Genomic DNA, 22,389 nt, shown 5'->3' with positions numbered 1-22,389 from the left:
AGACTTTTTGACCTGGGTTTGGACTCTCAGGCTCTTTTCCAGCCAAATTAAGACATTTAAATGACGGTTTATGTGTTGAAAACATCCTGGTTCTCAGTCCTAATTATATAGGGCTCGTATTCGTCTCGCATTATTTAAGGGGACTTTACTTCTGGTGTGACATTGAGACGTGTGAAATGCATTTGTCTGACCTCCGAAAGCAAGCATTATATTTTTTTGGGGGAAAGCGCCTACGTCTTCGCCCCAGAATTATTTGTTGTAGAACAACTGGATTACTACTAGTCAATGAAATCTACCGTTTTAGTTTTCTAAATATATTACTGAAATTATTTTTTATATTTATCTACTCATAAAAAGGAAATCCGAAATTAGTTTATATATGTAATACAGTGTTGGTCATATGGATGCTGAGATTTTCTGTTACACAACGAAAGCGAAAGAAAAACCCATGAGCCCTGTAGTTCTGTAAATTTGTAATTTGGAGAAACGTATACACCCCCAATAAATAAATAAAAAAAATAAAAAAACAAAACAAAAAAACAAAAAAACAAACTGGGGGTATGTATACATATTTAAATAAATGTATTTTATCAAAATTACATTTTCATCGTTTACTCCTAAACCACCTGAAAGATAAACCGGGAGTTGTGAAAGCACCTCCATTTTGGCTCAACCGTTGCTGAAAAGATATCAAACAACATGAGAGATAAGCTGCCGTGGCTCATTATGATCTATGTAATGTAGATAGGTTGTTTATCGTTGCATACCAACAGAACTTACATCACTGTGGGTTTACGCTCGCTCACATAAGGTGTACTTAAAAGTTTACGTAGTCTCCCATAAAACCAATTTACCACAAAGGTGAAAACATAATTTAACACAAGGGTTTACAACAACAATATGAGAAGCTATGAGCTCGGAGTCGTGCTTTATGCAAAGTGAGGTTAAATGACCACAAATATCCACCAGTTAGAGATCTTTCCGGTAGTCCAGGGGAGGATCCAAAATGGCGCCAGTTGCCGCTAGCCCGCAGTAAAAGCAAGCGGTGAGTGAATGAAGTCAGCTGATCTCGCTGTCACGCTCCGCAGCAGCCAGCGTTCCTCTCTCGAACCAAGACAGTAAACGGACACTTCACAGCCACACGGTAAATATCCCGTTTTTCATTTTAATATTACGAAGTATATTTGGATGCATGTGTACAGTGAAACCGTTTAGCAATCCCTATACACCAGAATAGTAGAGACAGCATTTTTTTTCCACCCAGGCCGACAAACCAGTCTTGCTATCGTTTTCACAACACCTAATCACACACACAGCTAGCTAACCTTGTTGTTAACGTAAGGACAAAATATGGCCGAGTGGAAATTACAAACATTATTTTTTCCGGCTTTATTATTCGGATTTCAGACTCTTCCTGTTGTGGCTAAACAACTGGCTAGTTTATAGTTTCGAATATTGTGCACTCGATCAGCAGCGTTACCTGCGTCCATGGGACTTTCATTTAACATCTGCATTTCAGGATGCTTTGCAGAATCACCTCACTTACATGTAATATTACTGAGCCTGTTTTTACCCAGACAACATCTCATACAGGGACACTCGGGTTAAACTCACTACAGACTCCTCAATTGCTGTCTGATAAGCTGTTTCATCGGTGTAACATTTGGTCCCAACAGGAGGCTTGCCGTCAATTGTTGCCCACATTAGTATATTAATGCTGTGGTAAATTTTCTTTAACCTCCTAGGACCTGGCGTCCACATATGTGGACATCACATTTTGGGCTATTTAGACCAAAATACGAAATTTTGCTCTACGAGGGCCTGATATCCACTTACAAGGACATTATACAGCTACTGTTTTATCAAAATTCTAAACGAATATCCTCATATGTGGCTCTTATTTTTCTTAAAAACAAAAATAAGGTTTAAAAAAATCTGGTAATTCTTTGTTTTTACATTCATCGCGCCCCAATATGCCCAAATATCAAAGAGAAATTAAAAATGCATGCCGTGGAAGAGTTCGGGTCTTAGGAGGTTAATATGTGAAGTACTGCAGTCAGGTGGGAGAAAATCTCCAGAGTTTCCACATAGACAGTTATGATTTTGACTTCCCAGTTTTTCACCATGCTGGTGTTCCACTTCCTTAAAGAGACTCATCGTCTGAGGGCAGCCAGTCATGTGCCAGGATCATATGACTTAGTGTCATGTAGAATACTTTTTCCATAGCTGTTGTATCTGGAAGTTATGAAAAAGTGCTACTCTGTGGGTTTATTACATACAGAAGTTAATTATTCCAATAAATATTATTGTGCTGCTTTAAAAGAAGACATATTTGATGTTTTATGTGTAATTCTTTTGTTATTTATTGTGATGTTATTAATCAAATGGGCAGAGGCTTGCCTCTGGTACACTAACAGGTTTTCCAGGTGAGCTCCCTGGATAATACCAGTATTATCCAGTTAAAACCAGTAAATTTAGTCTGGTTTTTTTGAGCAGTGAAGCCTTCCTATGTATATCTCTCTTGCAGTTCTTGCTTTAATCAATAGGTGGAGCTGCTTTATTCCAGCACAGATGGCCAAGCAGCCTACCGTGAGCAGGAAGATCCGTGCATCAGTAGGAAGGGCAATAAAGGACATAGATGTAGAAAGATGGAAAGAAGGGGGGGCAGAAAAAGAAATCCACAATATAGGCATATTTTCTTGATGTAACTGCAAGTAATGAATATATTATCTAGCAGATAAAGCTGATCTTGAATGTGTGCAGAGCATCTGCAGGCAGCGCTTTGTGAGGATGGGTCTGTGTCACGACTCATGGCAGCTTGTGCTTGTGTTACAGCTGCATGTGGCTGAGTTGTGAGGTATAAATATAGCAGAAAAAGGAACAGCCTGATGTGGGAAAGATGCACCCTATTCTTCATATGAAGAAAAAAAAAAAGGATGCAGTGGGATCCCCCACTAATGTTAGCCGGATGTGCCACACTGACTGACTGTAGTAGGCCAGTGGACTGGCTGGTGAGGTGGCCTACTTCTGCCTCTGATGCTGAGACTGCAGCAACACAAGGATCCCTGAGCAGTGATGCTGTGCATTCTTCAAGGTTTCCATGGTTATTACAGGGGGAGACAATATAGAGTAGTCAGCATAATGCCAGGAAAACATTTAAATGAACTCATAATGAGAATATAAATTTGTCCAATTCTGGTCAAAAGTCCACATTCATATATCCATTTGCTTACCCACTCAGCCTGTACAAGTTGCCAGTTCATCACAGAGGTATTCAAATTCATTTGAATACACAGAATGTCTATGTGTTATAAGAAAAACGAAACATTTTTTTGAGAGCTGCTGTGAGTTTTTGAATCAGCACATTAAAGGTGGCTTTTGTAATTACCGCCTTTGAACTTTCAGCACCGGTGGTCACCGTTTCACTAGTAATTACGTTGAAATGTTTTCAGATGTGTGCTGGTGTTCTTTTAACTTTCAGTATTTCTTTTTACCTCTCCTATTTCCTCATAAGGCTTTGGTTTTACCCATCCAGCCACTCTAAACATGAACGTTTCTTTTTACATGGTTAAATAAGAGTTCGACTGGCCTGCAAAAATACTTCCCAGCTGAATTCCCATTTACTTGCTGCTGGGCGGGCACCATGGGCACCTAAGTTTGTGAATGCAATAACTTGAAAATGAGAAGTTTCAAATTGATACTTATAAAAATAATCAAACGCGGATTATCTTTGTCCTCAGATGGTAACCGGGGTGCTCTCCCTGAGGCTGGTTCTGCTGGAGGTTTCTTCCTGTTAAAAAGGAGTTTTTCCTTCCCGCTGTTGCCAAAGTGCTTGCTCATAGGGGGTCATAGGATTGTTGGGGGTTTCTCTTTATTATTGCAGAGTCTTTAGGTTACAGTATAAATTGCCTTGAGGCAACTGTTGTTGTGATTTGGTGCTATATAAGTAAAATTGAATTGAACTCTCGTAGGGGCTTTATGCTGAAAATGAACTAATTTGTCATTTTAAATTTGTCACAAAAAGGGAAGTTGTTGTCAGTAACAGCTGCTTATGTTTCTTTTCTTCCAGTCTGACTAATAAACGTGAAGATGGACATGTCCAAGCTGCCCAAGATCAGGGATGAGGAGAGGGAGAGCCAGTTTGGATACGTTCACGGAGTCTCTGGACCAGGTCGGTCACCACATACTCCTTATGAAACTCCTCCTTCATATTTAACACATTATTACCACTTTCCAGAAAAAAACTGAGGAGGTGTAATGACACAAACACATTTAACCACATCTGTATTTCTCAGTCTTGGTCACAATAATAAGGTTTTGTGAGCACTATTTTAATCCTACAAAGGCACAACAACTTTGCTTTTACAACAAACAGCGAAATTCATTTCAGTCAAACAAAAAGCAACCACTCTTATGATTACATCTCATCTGTGCTTCTAGTGGTGACAGCGACGGCCATGGCAGGAGCAGCCATGTATGAGCTGGTCCGTGTCGGCCACAGTGAGCTGGTGGGAGAGATTATCAGGCTGGAGGGAGACATGGCCACCATCCAGGTCTATGAAGAGACATGTATCCTTATTTTATTACGCTGCTGTTATTGGATATTATAAAAGTTGATCCTGAAACAAGAAGAAGATGTCCATATAAACAGTCAGATAGGGTTTAGTTGCAGGATTTCTCCATTTCATGCTACTCAGTCTCTTTCTTCCACCCTGGATTTGTGGTACATTCACTAAAGTGGGTGCATCATTTGTTATGCTTCTTGCAGCAAGTTTGATAGAGCTGCAGGTGACATTGTTTAGGACAGTATTAATAACATCAGTGTAACTAAGCTACTGCTGTATTTACTATCTAATTGTCAGTATACTTCCATCCCTAACTGGTGGTAAGGATAATGATGCTCAAGCGTTTCAAAGGCATCCTGTGTCTTTTACCCAGATTGTTTTGGGGTCATCACTGACCGTATTTAAGGACGTAGTCAATTAATTTGGAAAAAGCTACTGTACCCTTTACTATAAAAAATAATCTTTTATGTAACTGGATGGATTAAGTCACAGCCGTAAATTCCTAATGAGAGCGTGTGAATCTGGATATAACAGACATTCCATTTCTGTGTAGAAACCAAAACGATTTTGTATTTTTTAAAGCAGTCTTGAGCAAGCCTTGAGTTCTCCGTGTTTTCCGAAGGTCTTTCAAAGGACAAGGACTCTTCAATCTAGTCCTTGTAACTGACTATTTTCAAAGAAATGTATTTTTGTTTGTTGACTCATTCAAGCTTAAAAAAAAGGCACGTAACTGGAGGGACAAACCAGTTTGGGTTTTTTTTGGGTTTTTTTTGTTTATACATGACAGACAGCTTAGAAACATTGTTACTAGAAGCCTGTCACAAAAACACAAAAAAAACACGGCATGGCATGCAGTGTGTCCTTAAGAAATTGGAGGAAACTGGACAAACTGAGGACAAAAACACCTAAAATCTGTTTACAGCAGATGAACAGTATCTTAAAGTCGTGTCTGTAGCTAAAACAGATTTTTGGCTAAGAGAGTTCAGGCTGTGTTGAAGAAGAAAGGTGGTCATGCCAAATATTGACTTTCGAGGTTGTAGTTTTGCCAAATACTGTTTTCCCTGCATGTTTGAAAATGTTTCAAATCTCTGCGTCCATTTCCCACTTACCAGCTAAAATATAAAGAAATGAGGGGGGGAGTTCAAGACTATTGAACACCTTGCTGCTTATAAAATAATCAAACTGGGGTTATCTTAGTCCTCAGGTGGTAACTAATTCACCCAAACCCTGATGATTTTTCTGAGCTTGAATTCAGCTGGTGTGTCTGTGGGCGATCCTGTGCTCCGCACGGGGAAACCTCTTTCAGTCGAGCTGGGTCCAGGAATCATGGGCTCGATCTTTGATGGTATCCAACGACCTCTGAAGGACATTAATGACCTCACACAAAGCATCTACATTCCCAGAGGTGTAAATATTGGAGCCCTCAACCGAGACCTCAAGTGGGATTTTTCTCCCAGCAAGAGTCTGCGGGTAGGAGTTTGTAGAGACTTCTTCTTGAAAAGTCTGAGATGTCGGGTGAATTAGATTAACTGTACATCTCTTTTCACTCTATTAGGTTGGCAGTCACATCACAGGCGGCGACATCTACGGTATGGTGTACGAGAACTCCCTCATTAAGCACAAGATCATGTTGCCTCCTAAAAACAGAGGCACTGTGACCTACGTGGCTCCGCCTGGAAACTATGATATCACTGTGAGTCTGACATGCCTACAGCTGCGGTTGTAATTTACGAGCAGCTTGTGAGGCGTTGATTTGTGCTGATGTCGCGTGTGTTTCTGTGTCAGGATGTGGTGATGGAGCTGGAGTTTGAAGGCGTGAAGGAGAAGTTCACTATGGTGCAGGTGTGGCCTGTCAGACAAGTGCGGCCCGTCACAGAGAAGCTGCCCGCCAATCACCCACTGCTGACCGGACAGAGAGTGCTGGACGCCCTTTTCCCGTGAGTCTCAAATTCTCCCTCAGACCTTTTACCCTTGATGATTTTTTTGTTTCAGAAAGGTTTTCCTAATCTCTTCTCTTCATGGTTTGAAGATGTGTGCAAGGAGGAACCACAGCTATCCCAGGAGCCTTTGGCTGTGGAAAGACTGTCATCTCCCAGTCCCTGTCCAAATACTCAAACAGTGATGTCATCATCTACGTAGGCTGTGGGGAGCGTGGAAATGAGATGTCAGAAGTATTGAGAGACTTCCCTGAAGTAAGTGGCAGTGTACTGGCACCCCTTTCTAAGTAAACTATTGTTCAGAGGTAACTGACAGTGTTGTTTGGGCGACAGCTGACGATGGAGGTGGATGGAAAGACGGAGAGCATCATGAAGAGAACAGCGCTGGTGGCCAACACCTCCAACATGCCCGTAGCTGCCAGAGAAGCCTCCATCTACACAGGTGACTGTTAACAGTACCCTAAAGTACTTTTTATCTCTCACCCTAACTGTGCGATCCTCTTATAATGAAGAACACTCACTCTTAAGGGATTGCTCACTCACTGTCCTCGTGTGATTCTTTTTAATTGGCTCACATGTGCTGTGCCTTCTAACTCAGTTTATTTTGGCAGGAATCACTCTGTCTGAATACTTCAGAGACATGGGGTACAACGTGAGCATGATGGCCGACTCCACCTCCCGTTGGGCTGAGGCTCTCAGGGAGATTTCTGGACGTCTAGCTGAGATGCCTGCTGGTAAGTTTGAAGTCTCATGTGAGCAGAGCTTTTTAAAATTTTAGGGCGCAATGTTAGGGTCTAATATGGGGAAGAAAATATTCAAGGATCTCCTAATTATTGTAACACAGATTTAGCTGGTTACAGTCAGTCTTTTGAGGGTGGATTTAGTCCAATTTTCACCTAAGCTACGCAACAGCAGGAGGGGCTTGTGAGAAATGTTCAAAAGATTCATCAAAATCATATCAGGTTTTCTAAAGATATACATGGGAGTAACAGGAACAGTACGCTTGCTTTATTTTCGTACACACAGCCATTTAAATAAAAACAACAGAGCAACTGAAACAAGCTGCCCGTTGAACAAAAGGCCTTCTCAAGCTTCTGCAGTGTATTTCTGGTTGATAGAAAAACAGCAACAATTAAAAATGTAAGTTTACTTTTGCAGCACGGTGGTGCAGTGGTTAGCACTGTTGCTTCACAACAAGAAGATTCTGGTTTGAGTCTGGCTAGGGCCCTACTGTATAGAGTTAACATGTTCTCCCATTACCTACATGGGTTCTCTGTGCGTCCTCCAGGAGTATAAAGACATGCATGCTAAATTAATTAGTAGTTATAAATTGCCCGTCGATGTGAGGTAGATGGAATACTTAACGTTTATAGAATAAAGTACCTCATGCATGTATGTATGAGTGCACTATATAAATAGCACTCCATATAGCATATATGTCATTCTTTTATCTTCATTTGACTTTATATAGATAGAACAAATATTGACCCATAAGTATGAATTAAACCATTTTGTGTTGTTTGAGGTAAAACTGCAAAAGCGACTGTATGAAAACGGCTGACCGCTTCGAATTTCATTAGAGTGGAGCTGGTGTGCTTTGGTGCTTCGGTCTTTGGTAAAATAAAAGCAGAGTGGTACTTGGCACAGCATAAAAAGCTATTTCCTGCATCTGCCCACAGACAGTGGTTATCCTGCGTATCTGGGTGCCCGACTCGCCTCCTTTTATGAGCGTGCCGGAAGAGTGAAGTGCCTGGGCAACCCAGAGAGGGAAGGCAGCGTCAGTATTGTAGGCGCGTGAGTACAGCTTTGCATCAGTAGAGGGAGACATTACTCTGCACATCTTTTTTTGAGAGGCAACAGAAAGTTGAATACAGCAATTTAATGAAAATGTTTTGTGCTTTTTTCCAGTGTATCGCCCCCTGGTGGTGACTTCTCTGATCCTGTTACCTCAGCCACACTTGGTATTGTTCAGGTAAAGGATCACCTTCTGATCCCACGCTGACTGGATGAGCTTTATAAAATCCGATGTGCTTTATTATTTCCCCCATTTCTTCCCCTCTTAGGTGTTCTGGGGTTTGGATAAGAAGCTGGCTCAGAGGAAGCACTTCCCATCCGTCAACTGGCTCATCAGCTACAGCAAATACACCCGCGCCCTGGATGAATATTACGACAAGCACTTCCCTGAATTTGTACCTTTGCGTACCAAGGCGAAGGAGATTCTGCAGGAGGAAGAGGACCTGGCAGAGATTGTGCAGCTTGTCGGAAAGGTAATTTACCACAGAGACAAAGCCAGAAACGGATCCTAAAAAAAATTTGTTCACTGGGTCCATTTTGGCGTGTTTCAGAAATTCATTGAAGTCTTTTCACATGAATAAATTAAGGTGTCATTATCTCTGACAGGCTTCACTGGCAGAAACGGATAAAATCACACTGGAAGTGGCCAAACTGATCAAAGATGACTTCCTGCAGCAGAACGGTTACACTCCTTATGACAGGTAACATTTATAGCCTACATGACTTGAACCTTAACTGATGTTACTGGCTCAGATTTTGAAAAAAATGATGATTCACTGCTGGGTAATTTCTGTGTGGAGATCATTAGATTAATAACAGCATATTTACTAAACGGGGCCAAAATAGTGTCCAGGTCCAAAAAATACGATGCTTTTTTTCTGCGTTAAATATCATTGCAATCGCGGTATCACAGTATTAGCTGTAAATTGCATTTCATAAACATTAGTAAATCAGTTTGCACAAACAAACGGCGAAACCCAGGTTGTGCTGCTGCAAAGCAGTAAGTCTGGCCCTAGATCTACTCTTTATAAATCATAAGTTCCCCCGTTTCTTGACCTAATCTACAGTTAGCTCCTTTTTTTCCTGACTCTTTGCTGTCAATCTCCTCAGGTTCTGTCCTTTCTACAAGACAGTGGGCATTCTCTCCAACATGATAGCTTTCTATGACATGGCACGGCACGCGGTGGAAACCACAGCTCAGAGCGACAACAAAATCACCTGGGCCATAATCAGGGAGCACATGGGAGAAATCCTCTACAAGATCAGCTCGATGAAATTCAAGGTGTGTTCAGGTGTACATGCAAAAGCCACCGTATGTTTCTTCTGTTCTTCCATCATCTGTTTTTTTGGTTTTGTTTTTTTGGTTTAGAAGTTGTTATTTTTTTTCTTCTGTGTTAGTTTTTAAGCAGCAAGATTTCAAGAAGTCAAAAGCTAACTTAGAACCTGTTTCTACCTGTTGGTAGCCAACACAGATCGTTTTCTTTTCGAGCTTTGACACTTTATTCCTGTTTATTTCCGTGTAGGACCCGGTTAAGGATGGTGAAGCCAAGATCAAGGCCGAGTATGCACAGCTGGTGGAGGACATGCAGAACGCCTTCCGTACCTTGGAGGAATAGGCGCCCACCAGTCACAATCTTTCGAGTTTTCATCTCAGACCCCTCCACTGCAGAATCACATTCCACCTCCATGTATCCCTCAAACTATCTGTACTCAATTGTGCTCCTCTGTGAGTCACCGTGTGAGAGTGTGTGCATGTGAAATTTCATGTGGAGGGAAAAGAGAAAGATGTACTGTATTCATTATTACTCGTTGCCTCGTATCGGCACACTCTGGATCCTCTGCATGGTCATCGATCATGTGTGCGTGTATGTGAATTAGATGTGTGTATGAAACGGGGATCCCTTCACCTTGGTAATTCCTTTCTCTGTTTACATGAATCCTATGTGTTGTGTTGCTCTTCCTGAAGAGGATTGTTCAGTTGATGTATTGTAATTCACAGACCATCTGTACAGAAGAGTATTGAATATAAATTTAATGAGATCAGTCTATTTATTGCCAGCATTTTGACGTAAAGGCTTTGTTTCTTTTTGTTTTTATGGTTGTTTCACGCTGTGCAGTGCTGTGTACTTTGCTGTGTGAATGTGTAAGAGTCCAACGCTCTGCTGTCCAGTGCTTTCATCATGTTACTCCCAAAGAATTAAAATATGAGAAAAAAAACAGTCATTGTGGTGTCGTCGCCTGTTTGACTTCATTGTTTCTGATGATACTGCTGGAGCTGTCAAACTGGTTTCCCCACATATCACACATACTGTGTAGTCTCCTGACCTCAGGATCGATTTGCGTAACATTTTAACTACCTTAATTACTACTGGTTAAAAGCAACAGCTGAATCTTAGTGCTTGTAATCTAATATAAAATAGTCTTAATCTCATGTGAATTTAGCAGTTAAATATCAAGTTAAACGCAACATAAAAATAGTTTAAATAAGTAGCATAATTTGTACCTCAAAGTCAAAAAAGTATAAAGCGCAAAAGTGAGTTCATTGTCAAGTTCAAGGTAGCAGTTTGTAATGATTTCAGCTTTGAGACATGGTGTGTTATCCTGCTGGAAGCAGCAGTAAGAAGATGGGTACACTGGTCATAATGGGATGGACACGGTCAGCAATGATACTCAGGTAGGCTGTTGTCTTAAATCATGCTCAATTGATACTAAGGGGTCAAAAGTGTGCCAAGAAAATAGCCCCCACACTATTACACCAGCAGCAGCACCCTGAATGATTGAGCCAAGGCATGATGGGATACATCCTTTCATGCTGTTTATGCTCAAGTCTGATCTTACCATCCAAATGTCGCAGCGCAAATCAAGACTGATCAGACAAGGAAACATTTTTTTTTTCAGTCTTCTATCATCCAATTTTGATGAAAATGTAAATTGTAGCTAAATTGTCAGCTGAGAGCTTTCCTGCTCTCAGCTGACAAGACCTGCACCATGTGTGGTCTCCTGCTGCTGTAACCCATCTGCTTCAAGGTTTCACACGTGTGTGCTTAGAGATGTTCCTCTGCAAACCTTGAGTGTAACAGTGGTTTTGTAAAGTTACGGTCACCTGTCTGTCACCTCAAAGCAGTCTGGCCATTTTCTTCTTGCCTTTGGCATTAACAAAACATTTTTACTTGGATATTTTCTCTTTTTAGAATATTTTCTGTAAACTAGAGAGAGTTGGGCTGGAAAATCAGCAGTTTCTGAAATAGTCAGACCAAAAGGACTGCCACGTTTACAGTCACGTAAATAACCTTGCTTCTCTATTCTGATACTCAGATCATCCTGGGCATGTCTACATGTGTAAATATATTACGCTGCTGCCTTGTGATTGGCTGAGGAACAGTAAACAGGTACATATGAAATACTTAAAAAAAATCACAATGCGCTACTAAGTCAAATGGCTATAATTGAAATCAACCTTTCATCTGGAGGATTACTAAAATAAAAGGAGGGAGGGGCCTTTTTGAAGATTTAAGTAATTGAGTGAAGCCCAATGAGCGTCACCACCAATGAGATGACAACTCCCTTAAGGAATGCTCCCTGGGCCGGATAAGATGCACCTGCAGGAAGGCGTGCCAAGAGCACTTTAAACTCGGGAGAGCCTCGGAGTTGTGTGGGACAAACGGCTGCGTTTTTATTTATTTATTTTAACCTCGGTCACGCATAGCAGAAATCCTGGGTCCACTACGTGACAGGTAAGTGCGTTCATTAGAGAGCACGTGGAGATGTAAATATAAGCTTGATAACAGAGTATCTGATCTTTGATAGTCTTTTATCAACTTGAGCTGTTTGACTTGGCTGCACATCAGCTGATAGCTCCCATCTCTCATCTCTATCTCGGCGAACGGGAAAAGGGGGAGGCTGCTTTAAAGTCCTGACTTTTTTTCTGCTGTCAACTTTTAACTTGTGGCCACAAAACCTGCCCTTTTACCGAAGGTAAGCTCGTGGTAAGCTTTCCAGTTTACCACGAGATCGTGCAGGTTTCTGTTCAGTGGCATGCCTGCACATCCTCACTAAGCTCTCTAGTCAAACCAGTTCCGTTGAAGCGATAATGACCTCCCCAGCGGACCTGATGTTTGTTGACATTTTGCAGGTTATTAGAGTTCAACCCTCCAAAAAGAGCTTTCCGCCTCGTCCTGACACCCGCTAATCAAAGTTTAAAGCGATAACGCGAAAGCACGAATGGTTTAAACATAGCATATTACAGCATAGCCAAATGTATAAACCCACATATATCAATGCACTTTTGCTTCTAAGCAGCGCAGCAGAGCAGATGGACCAGGTATCCAACCGGTCAGGAGTGGGCAGTGATGACATCACAGATGATACCTCACTGCCGGACCTGAGGTGGAGCTCAGATGAAGATGTAAGGAAAAAATACAACTAACATAAAGCTGCTGCTGCTCTCATCAGTGCCATAAACTGTGAAATGGAAAATCTTTCACTGCCCCCTTGTGGGAGGCCATGTTTCCTCCCAGCACAAAGGTGTGATTGCTGTTTCCTCTCTGAGGCTCATAAATCTGCTCATCATCTGGAGATGTTCTTTATTTTTATCATGCCTGTCTACACAAGTAAATCTCGGTTTTACAGATCTCATCGTTTTGTTGTTTCTTTCGCAAATTCTTGCTCTGCATTAAAGTCCTCGTGTCATTAATGTGAACTGTTCCTCTGTCAGAGCTCTGACGTTCAGACACAGTGCCTCGCGGCACCTCAGCCTCCTGTGCCAACCTACAAACAGAGGCTCGAGGAGTTTAAGAAGCTGTTCAAAGAGCTGCCTGAAACCGAGAGACTCCTAGTGGGTGAGTTGAAAAGGCTACCATTGTTGGGTCTTTCATTGTGTACATCAGTTCCATTCTTTATATCCAAATGCATCATAATATTTATTTTATTTGTGTCATGACATTCAATTCTCTATGGGCGTCTTTGCATCATTAAATTTCTGTAAACAGTGCACATCATTTATTATGTTAGAGCTGCTCAGGAACCTCCAGTCACATAAACAATGATCATTTCTCGAGCTTTTAGCAACAGCCAGAAACCCACAGTTGTAACAATTTAATGAGCACTGCATTTCAGCACCAGTTTGTTTGTATAAGTTCAATATTTTAAATGATAAAAAGGATCTGCTCACAAAAAGGTTTCTCTGTGAAAATGCTCATCTTTATTCCAAATGCAGTTGAAACCTAAAAACGGCAAACACAGGTCAGAGACATTTATTTATATGCATGACGTGTCTGCTTCAGCGCTCTTCTGTGTTTTTCCTCAGATTATCCGTGTGCCCTCCAGCGGGATATACTTCTACAGGGACGCATTTACCTCTCAGTGAACTGGGTCTGTTTCTACAGCAATGTGTTTCGTGGAACAAAGGTAATAACACTGGAGAGCAGCAGGACGAGGGTGTAAACTATTTGCTGGCGTTTTCTTAAGTTGCAGTGTGTTTGACCTCTCAGTATCACTGTACCCAAGAGATTAAACTCACTGATGATAGATATGTGGAGAAAATCCCAGCAGATAAGCAGTTTCTGACACTGTGACCAGTCCATCTGGAATAAACAACCAAAGTCATTTGTATCACCTTTCTCCCCCACTCACCTGACTGGAATTTCAGTAGATATGCTTAAATCTACTGTTGCTGCTATGTGATTTGCTGATTAGATATTTGCATTGGTGAACAGATGACACTGATGTTTGTTCTTCAAGCATTCACATTAACCTTTCACTATTATTATTATTATTTTCAAATAGATCACTCTGACACTTAAAAACATCACAAATATGACGAGAGAGAAAACTGCTCGATTCATTCCCAACGCCATCCAGATCTGCACGAGTACAGACAAGGTACCAAACTGCAATCATTCAGAGCTGGTTTAACATATGAAAAACACACATTTGCTTATATTCGGTTTCTCTCTTTGTATTTTCGCTCGCAGTTCTTCTTCACTTCCTTCTCAGCAAGAGAGAAAAGCTACCGGGAATTTTCTCGCATGTGGGAAAACACGCTGCTGGGTAAGGTAAGGCCCTGCTTCACCCACCTGTTGTTACCTGCAACAGCGCATTGTCCCAATCGGTACAGTACTTATGTCTATGTCCAACACTAGTTCATGATTTATAGTCATTTCCAAAAGCACTGCTGTGCGCAACTCCTCCAAAAACACCAGTGGTCCTGTGACTTTATGGAGCATTTATCTAATCAGTTCAGAGTACATATCATGCTCCACTACCCCAGCCACAAACGGTCTTCCTTTGAGGTAATCAGTCTTGTTTAGTTATTGCGTGTAGGGTTAACCATCTGCACACAGTCTGTTCACGAGTCTAGCAGACACAAGGGTTTTATTTTATTTACATGTGTTAACCTGCATGTAAATGAGGGATGTACTTTTAAAATAAACCCACTGGAAGTCATTTTTCACCTTTTACCCACTTCCTGTGTTCCTGTGTAGTAAAGGTAAACAAATAAGAATAAACAAGAACAGTTTTATTTGTATTGTCCGGATTTTTTTTTTTTTCATAGTAAAATGAACGATATCTCACTTGTGTTAAACCTGGACATGCAAAGTCCATAAATAAGAAATATGTTGTGCATATCAGCTGCTTCCAAAGTTTAAGGGTGAGACGTCAAAGTTTACTAAAGTGCAGAGCCTTCAAAATGAACTCGCAAGTCAACTCTTAAACCCCAACTTGCAAGCTGCAATACTGTCGCTGAAGAAAGGGTACAAGCACTCAAAATGTCAGTGAAAGTAAATGATAAAGGCCACGTATAATTTATTTATTATGGCGTCAGGAAAGCCACTCTAACAGAGCCCAATAATAAAAAATATATATAAAGGGTAGAAAAAAGCACAACGGGTTTGATTTAAGGCAAGATTCATATTCAAAATTAAACGTTTTGTGTTTTTGTTTTTAATACTATTTTTCTTTCATTTAAGCTTTAAGTGATTTGTAAAGCATTTAATCCCCAACTTTTAATTTAGATTTTATACATGGTCATAACGTTTTTTGTTTGTTGGTTTGTTTTAATTGAAACTATTGTCGTCATATCTATTAGGTTAAGGCAGTAGCTTTGTTTTGGGTATTGAGACTAAAATAACCAGCATGGTTATCATAGGGTTTCAGATGAGAACCATTCAAGGCATTTTGGTATCGGCACTGAGTAATTTGTTAATCGCTGAACTTTGGACTCTCCCGTCATCGGTCTTTAGCCTCTGCCTTGGCACTATGGCAGCCTCTTCTCGTGGGTGTGGGTCTCCTGGGATCTGCAGCGCAAACACCTGAATATAAAAGTTCATTGACCTCTGCAGGTGTGGCCAGGACGGCTGATTTGCATTGACGACTGGCCTCCAGTCGCACTTGACGCTTCGCTGGTGTTGAAGTTGAAACTGTCAGAGGGTTTACTCTAACAAAAATAGAGAAGCTTCCTGCGGCTGTTTCACGAATAAGAGAACGGGAGGTACAAAAACCTTTCTATTTACCTTTTTTCACTGGAGCAAATCTGGGCGGCGCGTCTTGGACTCGCTTGAGTTGTCTACTTCCTGAATGTGGGTGCGCTGTGCGTCCAGGTCACTGATCACTGCCTGGGAGCCAGTAAACGCTCGCAGCTGTGGGATTGTTGTCCTTTAACGCGTAAGTAAAACCTGCGTGTACGGATCTCAAACGTTTTTGTGGGTTTCACGTGAAACAATAATTCGTTCTCATTCGACAAAAACGCGTAAATTTCCAGTGGAATAAACGGGTCTACAATAATCTCGTTCATCTATTTTGAAGTGAAGATCTTGTTTGTGTAACACTGTTTTGTGTCTAAAAACTGAAGGTCCCGCTTATTAACACTGTATGGAAGCTTGTTAACGTAGTCTGCTTTTGAACCTTTGTCTGCCAAGGGTTAATGCCAAAGTGTAAGATGAGTATCTATGCAGGTCAGAGAGATAAGGTCAGCCAGTTTGTCGCCCATGGTGACAATACAGCAGGTTTGCTTGATCAGTTTGGGAGTTTTTTCTTCCTTTGTGTGTCTGTGTGCTTATCTCGTGGGTAAAGACCTCACGTGTCATTCATTTCAAGCAAAACGTAATGGTTGACTTGCCTTTTCCCATCTCTTTCAGTCTCTGACCAGCCACGAGTTATGGCAGATGGTTAGACAGCATTATGGTTTTGATCTTGGCTTAAGCTATGAAGAGATGGATAGCTCACCGATAATGACAGAATCAAACATGCAGACCAGGTAAACGCACCTACACCTCCATCTCCAGCCACACGCACCGCATGACATGTTTAGAATCTGATGTCGCCCATTTGTTTGCTTGCAGCCTGACAGCCAGGCCTGGCGGAGATGACGGTCCAGGGAGACTAGAGCGGCCCCCTTTCCTCCGCATCCCTGAAGTGGAAAATGGACCCTTGGACACCTCCACACCTCAAGGGGAAGAAATGCCTTCCCCTATTGGCTCACAGAACTCTCCCAACTTGGTATTTAAGCAATCACGTTTTTAATACTGCAACTGTATATCCATCTTTTTTTTTTTTGCAAGAATTATGACAAAACTAGCCATAATTGCACCTCAGATCCAATTATGGTAACAGACCTCAAAGGAAAACAAAAACACGAAAAACTTGTCTTCTTGCAGGAGGACTTTCGTAACACCCCATCCCAAAGGCGCAGTCCGGCTCCCCAACTGGACCGCCTCGTCCCGGAGCGCATCTCCAAGCGCTCCTCCCTTTCTCTTGACCTTAACGCCAACGAGAACGGCACGTCTGAGGAAAGCGGCTCGGAAAGCGAAGAAGAAGGTGACAAGAAGCCGCTCAGGGCCTGGTGCATGCTTAAAAGGTGTGGTTTTGTTTTTTGTGGTTTAATATCTTTCTTCCTCTTTTCTCTCCTCAGTGGAGGACCGCGTTGGTCTGTCTCAGGTGTCCGGTCGACAGTATTTGAACCGGGTTTTCCACATCGGTGCAAAACATATGTTTGGAATTCTCTTCACCGACTCCACCTTCATGCGCAGGTTTATGGATGCCCGGAAGATAACCAGTAAGGCTTTTTATTTAAAAAAAAAAAAGTTTTCATTCAGATCTAGCAAATAAAAGCTCTTGTGTGCACAGTATTCAAGGTTGCCTTTTGTGTTCTCAGATATCACCTCTACTGCCTGGCAAAAAGACTCTTCTGGTAACATGAAGCGGAGTCTGAACTACACAATAACCATCAACAACCCTCTGATTGGGAAGTTCTCCACTGCTACAGAGTACCAGGTGTGTTTACATCAGCATGAATGACGCTTTCAAGCTCAAATTGATTAATTTATATGTTAATGTTGTTTGAACTACGCCTGGCTGCTTATTTGTACTTTATTATCTGTCAGACGCTGTACAAAGAATCCAGGGATGGTCAATATTACCTCATAAACTCGGAGGTGTACACACATGACGTTCCCTATCATGACTACTTCTACACTCAAACCCGCTACTACATCATGAGTAACTCTAAAAGGAAATGTCGACTAAGGTAAAGTGTCAACTTTTTTTCTGGGTCTGGTTTATTTGGCACTACACTTAGACAAAGCTAGGTGTACTTCATATTAAACTGTACAAAACTAGCAATTTTAACATTTATTAAGTGGTAAACGCACAGTTATATCCTAATTAGATACTGCGCCATGTAAAAACCTTCACCCACCTTTCATGTCTTTATATTATGAGTCAGTATCTCTACAGACTTTATACTCTACCTGATTGCATTTTTTTAGTCACTTAACAAAGACCTATAATTTCTTCAAGCTTGGGGGGGGCTGGGCTAACTCAGTGGATAAACCAGTGTTGTCTGCACATAACCATTTTACATTTAGGCACGGAGTAGTGCGGTGGTTAGGATGGTCACCTCACAGGGTTCTGGATTCTCCAGTTTCGTCCCAGAACATTAATGGTGTTAACTGGTGGTTAACTGTGGATGTGAGCATTAAAGGTTGTCCCTCTCTGTGTTAGTCCTGCATTACATTAGCAACTTGCTAAGATGTGATTTTTGTGACTCCTTGGCAGGTGCTCAAATGCGATTGTTTTTATTTTTTTGGCTCATTCTTCTACAGTCTTTAAATCCTGGAGGTTGTGTTGGCCTCATCTATGAACTCTGACCTCCTAGTCCTTTCCGTAGATCTTTCAATTGAATTCAGGTCAGGTGATTGGCCGGGCCATTCTAGCAGCTGTATTTTCTTTCTCTGAAACCAACCTAGTTTCCCTGGCAGTGTGTTTGGATCTGTCTCATTTCATCGTCTTCATCCTGCTAGATGGCAGCAGATTTTACTCAAGAATGTCTTTGCACATTTTTCTGTTCATCCTTCCTTTTTAATTATATGAAGCGTGCCAGTGCCATATGCTGGAAAAACAGCCCCACACCATGATGTTCCCACTTCCAAACTTCACTGCTAGTTTTGGGGTGATATGGAGTGCCTTTTGAACTCCAAACATGGCGTGTATTGTGCCATCCAAAGAGTTCAGATTTGGTCTCTTCTGAACACGCCATTATCTCCCAGTATTTCACGGGTTTGTCTAAATACTGGTTCCTGATTTGAGCACCGGGTCGAGCAAGCAAGGCTAATGCAGAGGCTTTGTTTAATTTGATGCAAAATATATCTTCATCACACATTATTTGTGTAGTTAACCATGTTATCAGTGAGTCTGACTTTTACTTTTATTCTCCTTAACTGGATTTTACTCTGTCACATTATCAGGGTGTATACCGATGTAAAGTACAAGAAGCAGCCATGGGGCCTCGTGAAGTCCTTTATTACCAAAAACTCCTGGAGCGGCATAGAAGAGAATTTTCGGCATCTGGGTGAGTAGACGGCCTCATCTCCACGCTGTGGAGGGAGAAGAGGGCACTTGCCTGTCTCCTTTCTTCAGCCTGTGATTTTCTTTTCCCTGATCTGATATGAACGAAGGCTCCAACACGCACCATCTAAAGAAACTGATGAGAAACAAAGTCGCAGACATCTATCAGTCTGAAAACTATTATAAAGGCATTTCTAAGGCCTTGGGACTCCAGTGGACCACCCTTACCCACTAATAGAGAAAACTTGGACCAGTGGTGAACCTTCACAGGAGGGGCTGGCCTACCAAAGTTAATTAGATAACTTAAATCAGAGGCCTTTTTTTGCACCACGGACCGGTTTATGTCCGACAATATTTTTGCAGACCGGCTTTTAAGGTGTCGTGGATAAATACAACAAAATAAGACCAGTACTGGTTCCAAAAAAGATTTATTTATAACACACGGAGAAAAAAGACCCAGGGAAACTGAGTTAATGATAAAAACTATTTAAAAAAAAAAAAAAAGACAATTTAACTGACTTAAATTGACAACTCATCCAGGTCACACAAGAACCTGTAATATCATGTGAAAGAACAGCAGGCCTCACTCATTTCAGTTAAGGTTAAGAGTTTATGATTTAACAATAAGGAGACTGGGGGGGGAATGGCATACGTGAACGGCGTTCCAAGAAGAAAACCACTGCTGACCACAAATGACACATACGCACATCTCATACCTGCCAAAAAACATTTGGGAAAATACAGTGTTGAGATGTTTTGGCATGACCATAAACGGGCCAGGCCGTTCATGCTGATTACTTTTGCTTTTGCTGAGTTAACCCACCTGTTTCCTTTTATTTATATATATTTTTTTGGTTTTGCCCTGTGATTACACAACACAGAAGCAGAACTGCTGGAGGAGGAAGCAGAGATGAACCAAGGAGGTGGAGAGGCGGGGAAGATGGGTGGGCCTCGCAGGAGGAGGCGGACTTACAGCCGGACTCTGGCAGAGCATTCAAAGCCCAAAAAGCAGTATAGGCACGACGCTGAGCAGCACAGAGAAGGCAACATGGGTACTGACGCCTTTTTAATAATGAAACTACAGTTTATGAAAATGGAGTGGTGGGATCATTATAACTGTGCTTGGCTTTGAATTAAACACTTAAAGTTGATATTTTCATTGTAATGGCCTAAACTGGATTCAAGTAATCCTTAATGTGGGCTTAGACATTTAATACACTTTTTACTGTACACTTTGAATAGGAAAGACTCAAACCTGTTATAACTGTGTCATCTTAAGTAGAGTTATGGTACAATCTTTTGACACGCTCAGAGAACAGCAACTTTTATACCTCAAGCAAAAAACTGCTTGTCATTAAGAGGAAATGTCTTGACAAATGCGACGTGCTCTGAGTGCAATATTATCCTCATAGGACTGCTAGTCAAAAACTGTTGTGTTGATGTTTGCTGCTGTATTTCAGGCCCTGTAGATATGAAAGGTCCGTATCGATGGAATGTCACAACGATAGTGGCTGGGATGAGTGTGGTGTAAGACACACACACACACACACACACACACACACACACACACACACACACACACATGAATATAGGTCTTCACTCCACAGTGAATAACTTCTGTAATTACCGACACTTACAAAAAAAAAAAACAAGTTTTACGTCCACGTTCCGCATCTGCTCAATGCTCTGCTTTGGTCACCTATATCTCTATCTCTCACACTATATATACAATACCTGTGCTTTACAGTCCTGTGCTGATCCTGACAATGGGCGAATCCTAAAGGCTAGGTTTATTTTAAGTGAATAAGGGCCCATATGAGACGCGAGATTTGTGGACCCAGACGCCACTGTATCTGGACTAACAACACAGCAACATCAACCTGAAGAGCGCCGACCCGAGGAGAACCGGGGCCGACGCCCGCCCAGCCCAGTCCCATGTCTGACTTCCCATGAACTGCGCTTTAAACTTGGGGTCACCTGCGGGTGGTGATACACATGAGGACTCGCTGTCATACCGCGATGTACCAATGTAATATGCTCCGTTCCACCAAGCTTCGTCAGGAAGCAGACAGTCTACTTTCAGTGCGTGGCGTGGTATTGCATATTGAAGGCGGTTGCGTCTTACTTTCCAGTTTTGTCACCCTGCTTCCGTTTAAGCAACTCTCTCTACACACTCTTAGCACACACCAACATACCCAGCAACAAGAGGACGAGGCTCTTAATGTACTTCCCGCCCTTCTCTCCGTGGAAGTTGGAAAACACTCCAGAGCGCCTCTTCGATTTCACAACCTTCTTCCTCCAAGCGGCTGAAACAAACGCTTTCCGACACGCTTTTTCATCCCTCGTCTCTAGCCGTTACAACCAGTCCCCTCTGTTGCATATCTTTTCGCGTGTTATCAAAAAATACTGCGATACTACCACTGTACTCAACACCTACGATGAAGAACCAATGAAGTGGGCAGCCGGTCAATCACACTCTCCATCACTACGGTGTTATCCCTGTTAATCTGGTTCTTCGCGTGAGCAAGAGAACACACACATAAGTGATGAATCCTCGCCCGTCTTGTTATTTACAGCCGGTTAGCGTGCGTGCAGTGATAAAAAGCGATTCCACAAACTGGGGGGGCAGCAGCCCGCCGGTTTTGAGGTCTCCACGCAGGAGCCCTGGCGGCTCTACCGCACCCGGGAGAAACATGAGTGACGTGGCTCAGCCGACTTGCGCCAGATTAACCTCATTCCACGGAACAACACCGAGGCTAGCAGTGTGGTGATTACAAAGACCAGCGTGTCCACACAGGTAGGGAATCAGAAATCCGTAAATATCTTCTTTGCCTTTAGGTATTAGAGGCCGCGATGTTTGTTCTGTTATTGCGTTTTGATTGCTCCCACTTTCTGCCCCAAACGACAATACTTCGAACCGATTAAGGCAGCTTTTTCCTGTCCAGTCGCACGCTACTAAAAATCGCGGAGCATCAAGAGGCCGCGGCCTGGGCACACTGGTCAGCATGTTAGAGCAGCTTTAACCATCTGCATATTAGTTCACAATGATTCTTCTGTTCCCTGGTTGCATGGTGCCGACGTCGCTGTCGTTTTTAGAATTGCAACAGCGATGTGCTCTGGTGTTAAAGTCAGAGCATCTGGTCATTGCACGAGTAAGGGAAGAAAGGAATCTATACGTGCTCTGCTTAGTGTTGTCTTTACAGCCCCTGACTGCAGTGTCTCCCGTACTCTTTGCAAACAATATGCGGCCC

At 42.1% G+C, this 22,389-nt stretch overlaps 2 protein-coding genes across 3 annotated transcripts in view; both read left to right on the top strand.

The window, feature by feature from the left end:
* The first annotated feature begins 931 nt into the window (after window positions 1-931).
* atp6v1ab (ATPase H+ transporting V1 subunit Ab) lies at window positions 932-10,515 on the top strand. The gene is made up of 15 exons (XM_005912254.3): window positions 932-1,144; window positions 4,070-4,171; window positions 4,441-4,569; window positions 5,821-6,035; window positions 6,121-6,258; window positions 6,351-6,502; window positions 6,595-6,757; window positions 6,836-6,944; window positions 7,114-7,236; window positions 8,182-8,296; window positions 8,411-8,474; window positions 8,566-8,769; window positions 8,903-8,997; window positions 9,407-9,578; window positions 9,820-10,515. The coding sequence occupies exons 2-15, from the start codon at window positions 4,090-4,092 to the stop codon at window positions 9,910-9,912; spliced, it is 1,854 nt and encodes a 617-aa protein (XP_005912316.1). The 5' UTR covers window positions 932-1,144; window positions 4,070-4,089; the 3' UTR covers window positions 9,913-10,515.
* Window positions 10,516-11,878: 1,363 nt separating this feature from the next.
* gramd1c (GRAM domain containing 1c) overlaps window positions 11,879-22,389 on the top strand; it is a 12,276-nt gene continuing 1,765 nt past the window's right edge. The window contains exons 1-15 of one of the 2 annotated variants that reach the window (XM_042221912.1): window positions 11,879-12,030; window positions 12,596-12,701; window positions 13,011-13,134; window positions 13,602-13,702; window positions 14,081-14,176; window positions 14,269-14,349; window positions 16,432-16,550; window positions 16,636-16,792; window positions 16,951-17,110; window positions 17,205-17,348; window positions 17,448-17,566; window positions 17,677-17,819; window positions 19,039-19,142; window positions 20,020-20,190; window positions 20,599-20,665. In XM_042221912.1, the coding sequence (XP_042077846.1) occupies window positions 12,609-12,701; window positions 13,011-13,134; window positions 13,602-13,702; window positions 14,081-14,176; window positions 14,269-14,349; window positions 16,432-16,550; window positions 16,636-16,792; window positions 16,951-17,110; window positions 17,205-17,348; window positions 17,448-17,566; window positions 17,677-17,819; window positions 19,039-19,142; window positions 20,020-20,190; window positions 20,599-20,665 (1,679 nt within the window). In that variant the 5' untranslated portion in view covers window positions 11,879-12,030; window positions 12,596-12,608. Of the gene's footprint in view, window positions 12,031-12,592; window positions 12,702-13,010; window positions 13,135-13,601; window positions 13,703-14,080; window positions 14,177-14,268; window positions 14,350-16,431; window positions 16,551-16,635; window positions 16,793-16,950; window positions 17,111-17,204; window positions 17,349-17,447; window positions 17,567-17,676; window positions 17,820-19,038; window positions 19,143-20,019; window positions 20,191-20,598; window positions 20,666-22,389 lie in introns of both variants that reach the window. The other variant, XM_042221943.1, reaches the window with a different exon arrangement.

Source organism: Haplochromis burtoni, unplaced genomic scaffold (genome assembly GCF_018398535.1).
Source record: "Haplochromis burtoni strain Fernald_Lab_line unplaced genomic scaffold, NCSU_Asbu1 Contig_1, whole genome shotgun sequence".
In the NCBI taxonomy this organism is placed as follows: domain Eukaryota; kingdom Metazoa; phylum Chordata; class Actinopteri; order Cichliformes; family Cichlidae; genus Haplochromis; species Haplochromis burtoni.
The sequence above is the reverse complement of the archived record's forward strand: the minus strand, read 5'-3'. Positions and strand labels throughout refer to the sequence as shown.

Excerpts from the sequence above, each read along its gene's own strand:
- atp6v1ab (XM_005912254.3), top strand. The coding sequence starts at position 4,090 with ATGGACATGTCCAAGCTGCCCAAGATCAGGGATGAGGAGAGGGAGAGC. Across the intron at positions 4,570-5,820 it reads CCAGGTCTATGAAGAGACAT|CTGGTGTGTCTGTGGGCGAT; the intron begins GTATCCTTATTT and ends GCTTGAATTCAG. Across the intron at positions 8,297-8,410 it reads AGCGTCAGTATTGTAGGCGC|TGTATCGCCCCCTGGTGGTG; the intron begins GTGAGTACAGCT and ends GCTTTTTTCCAG.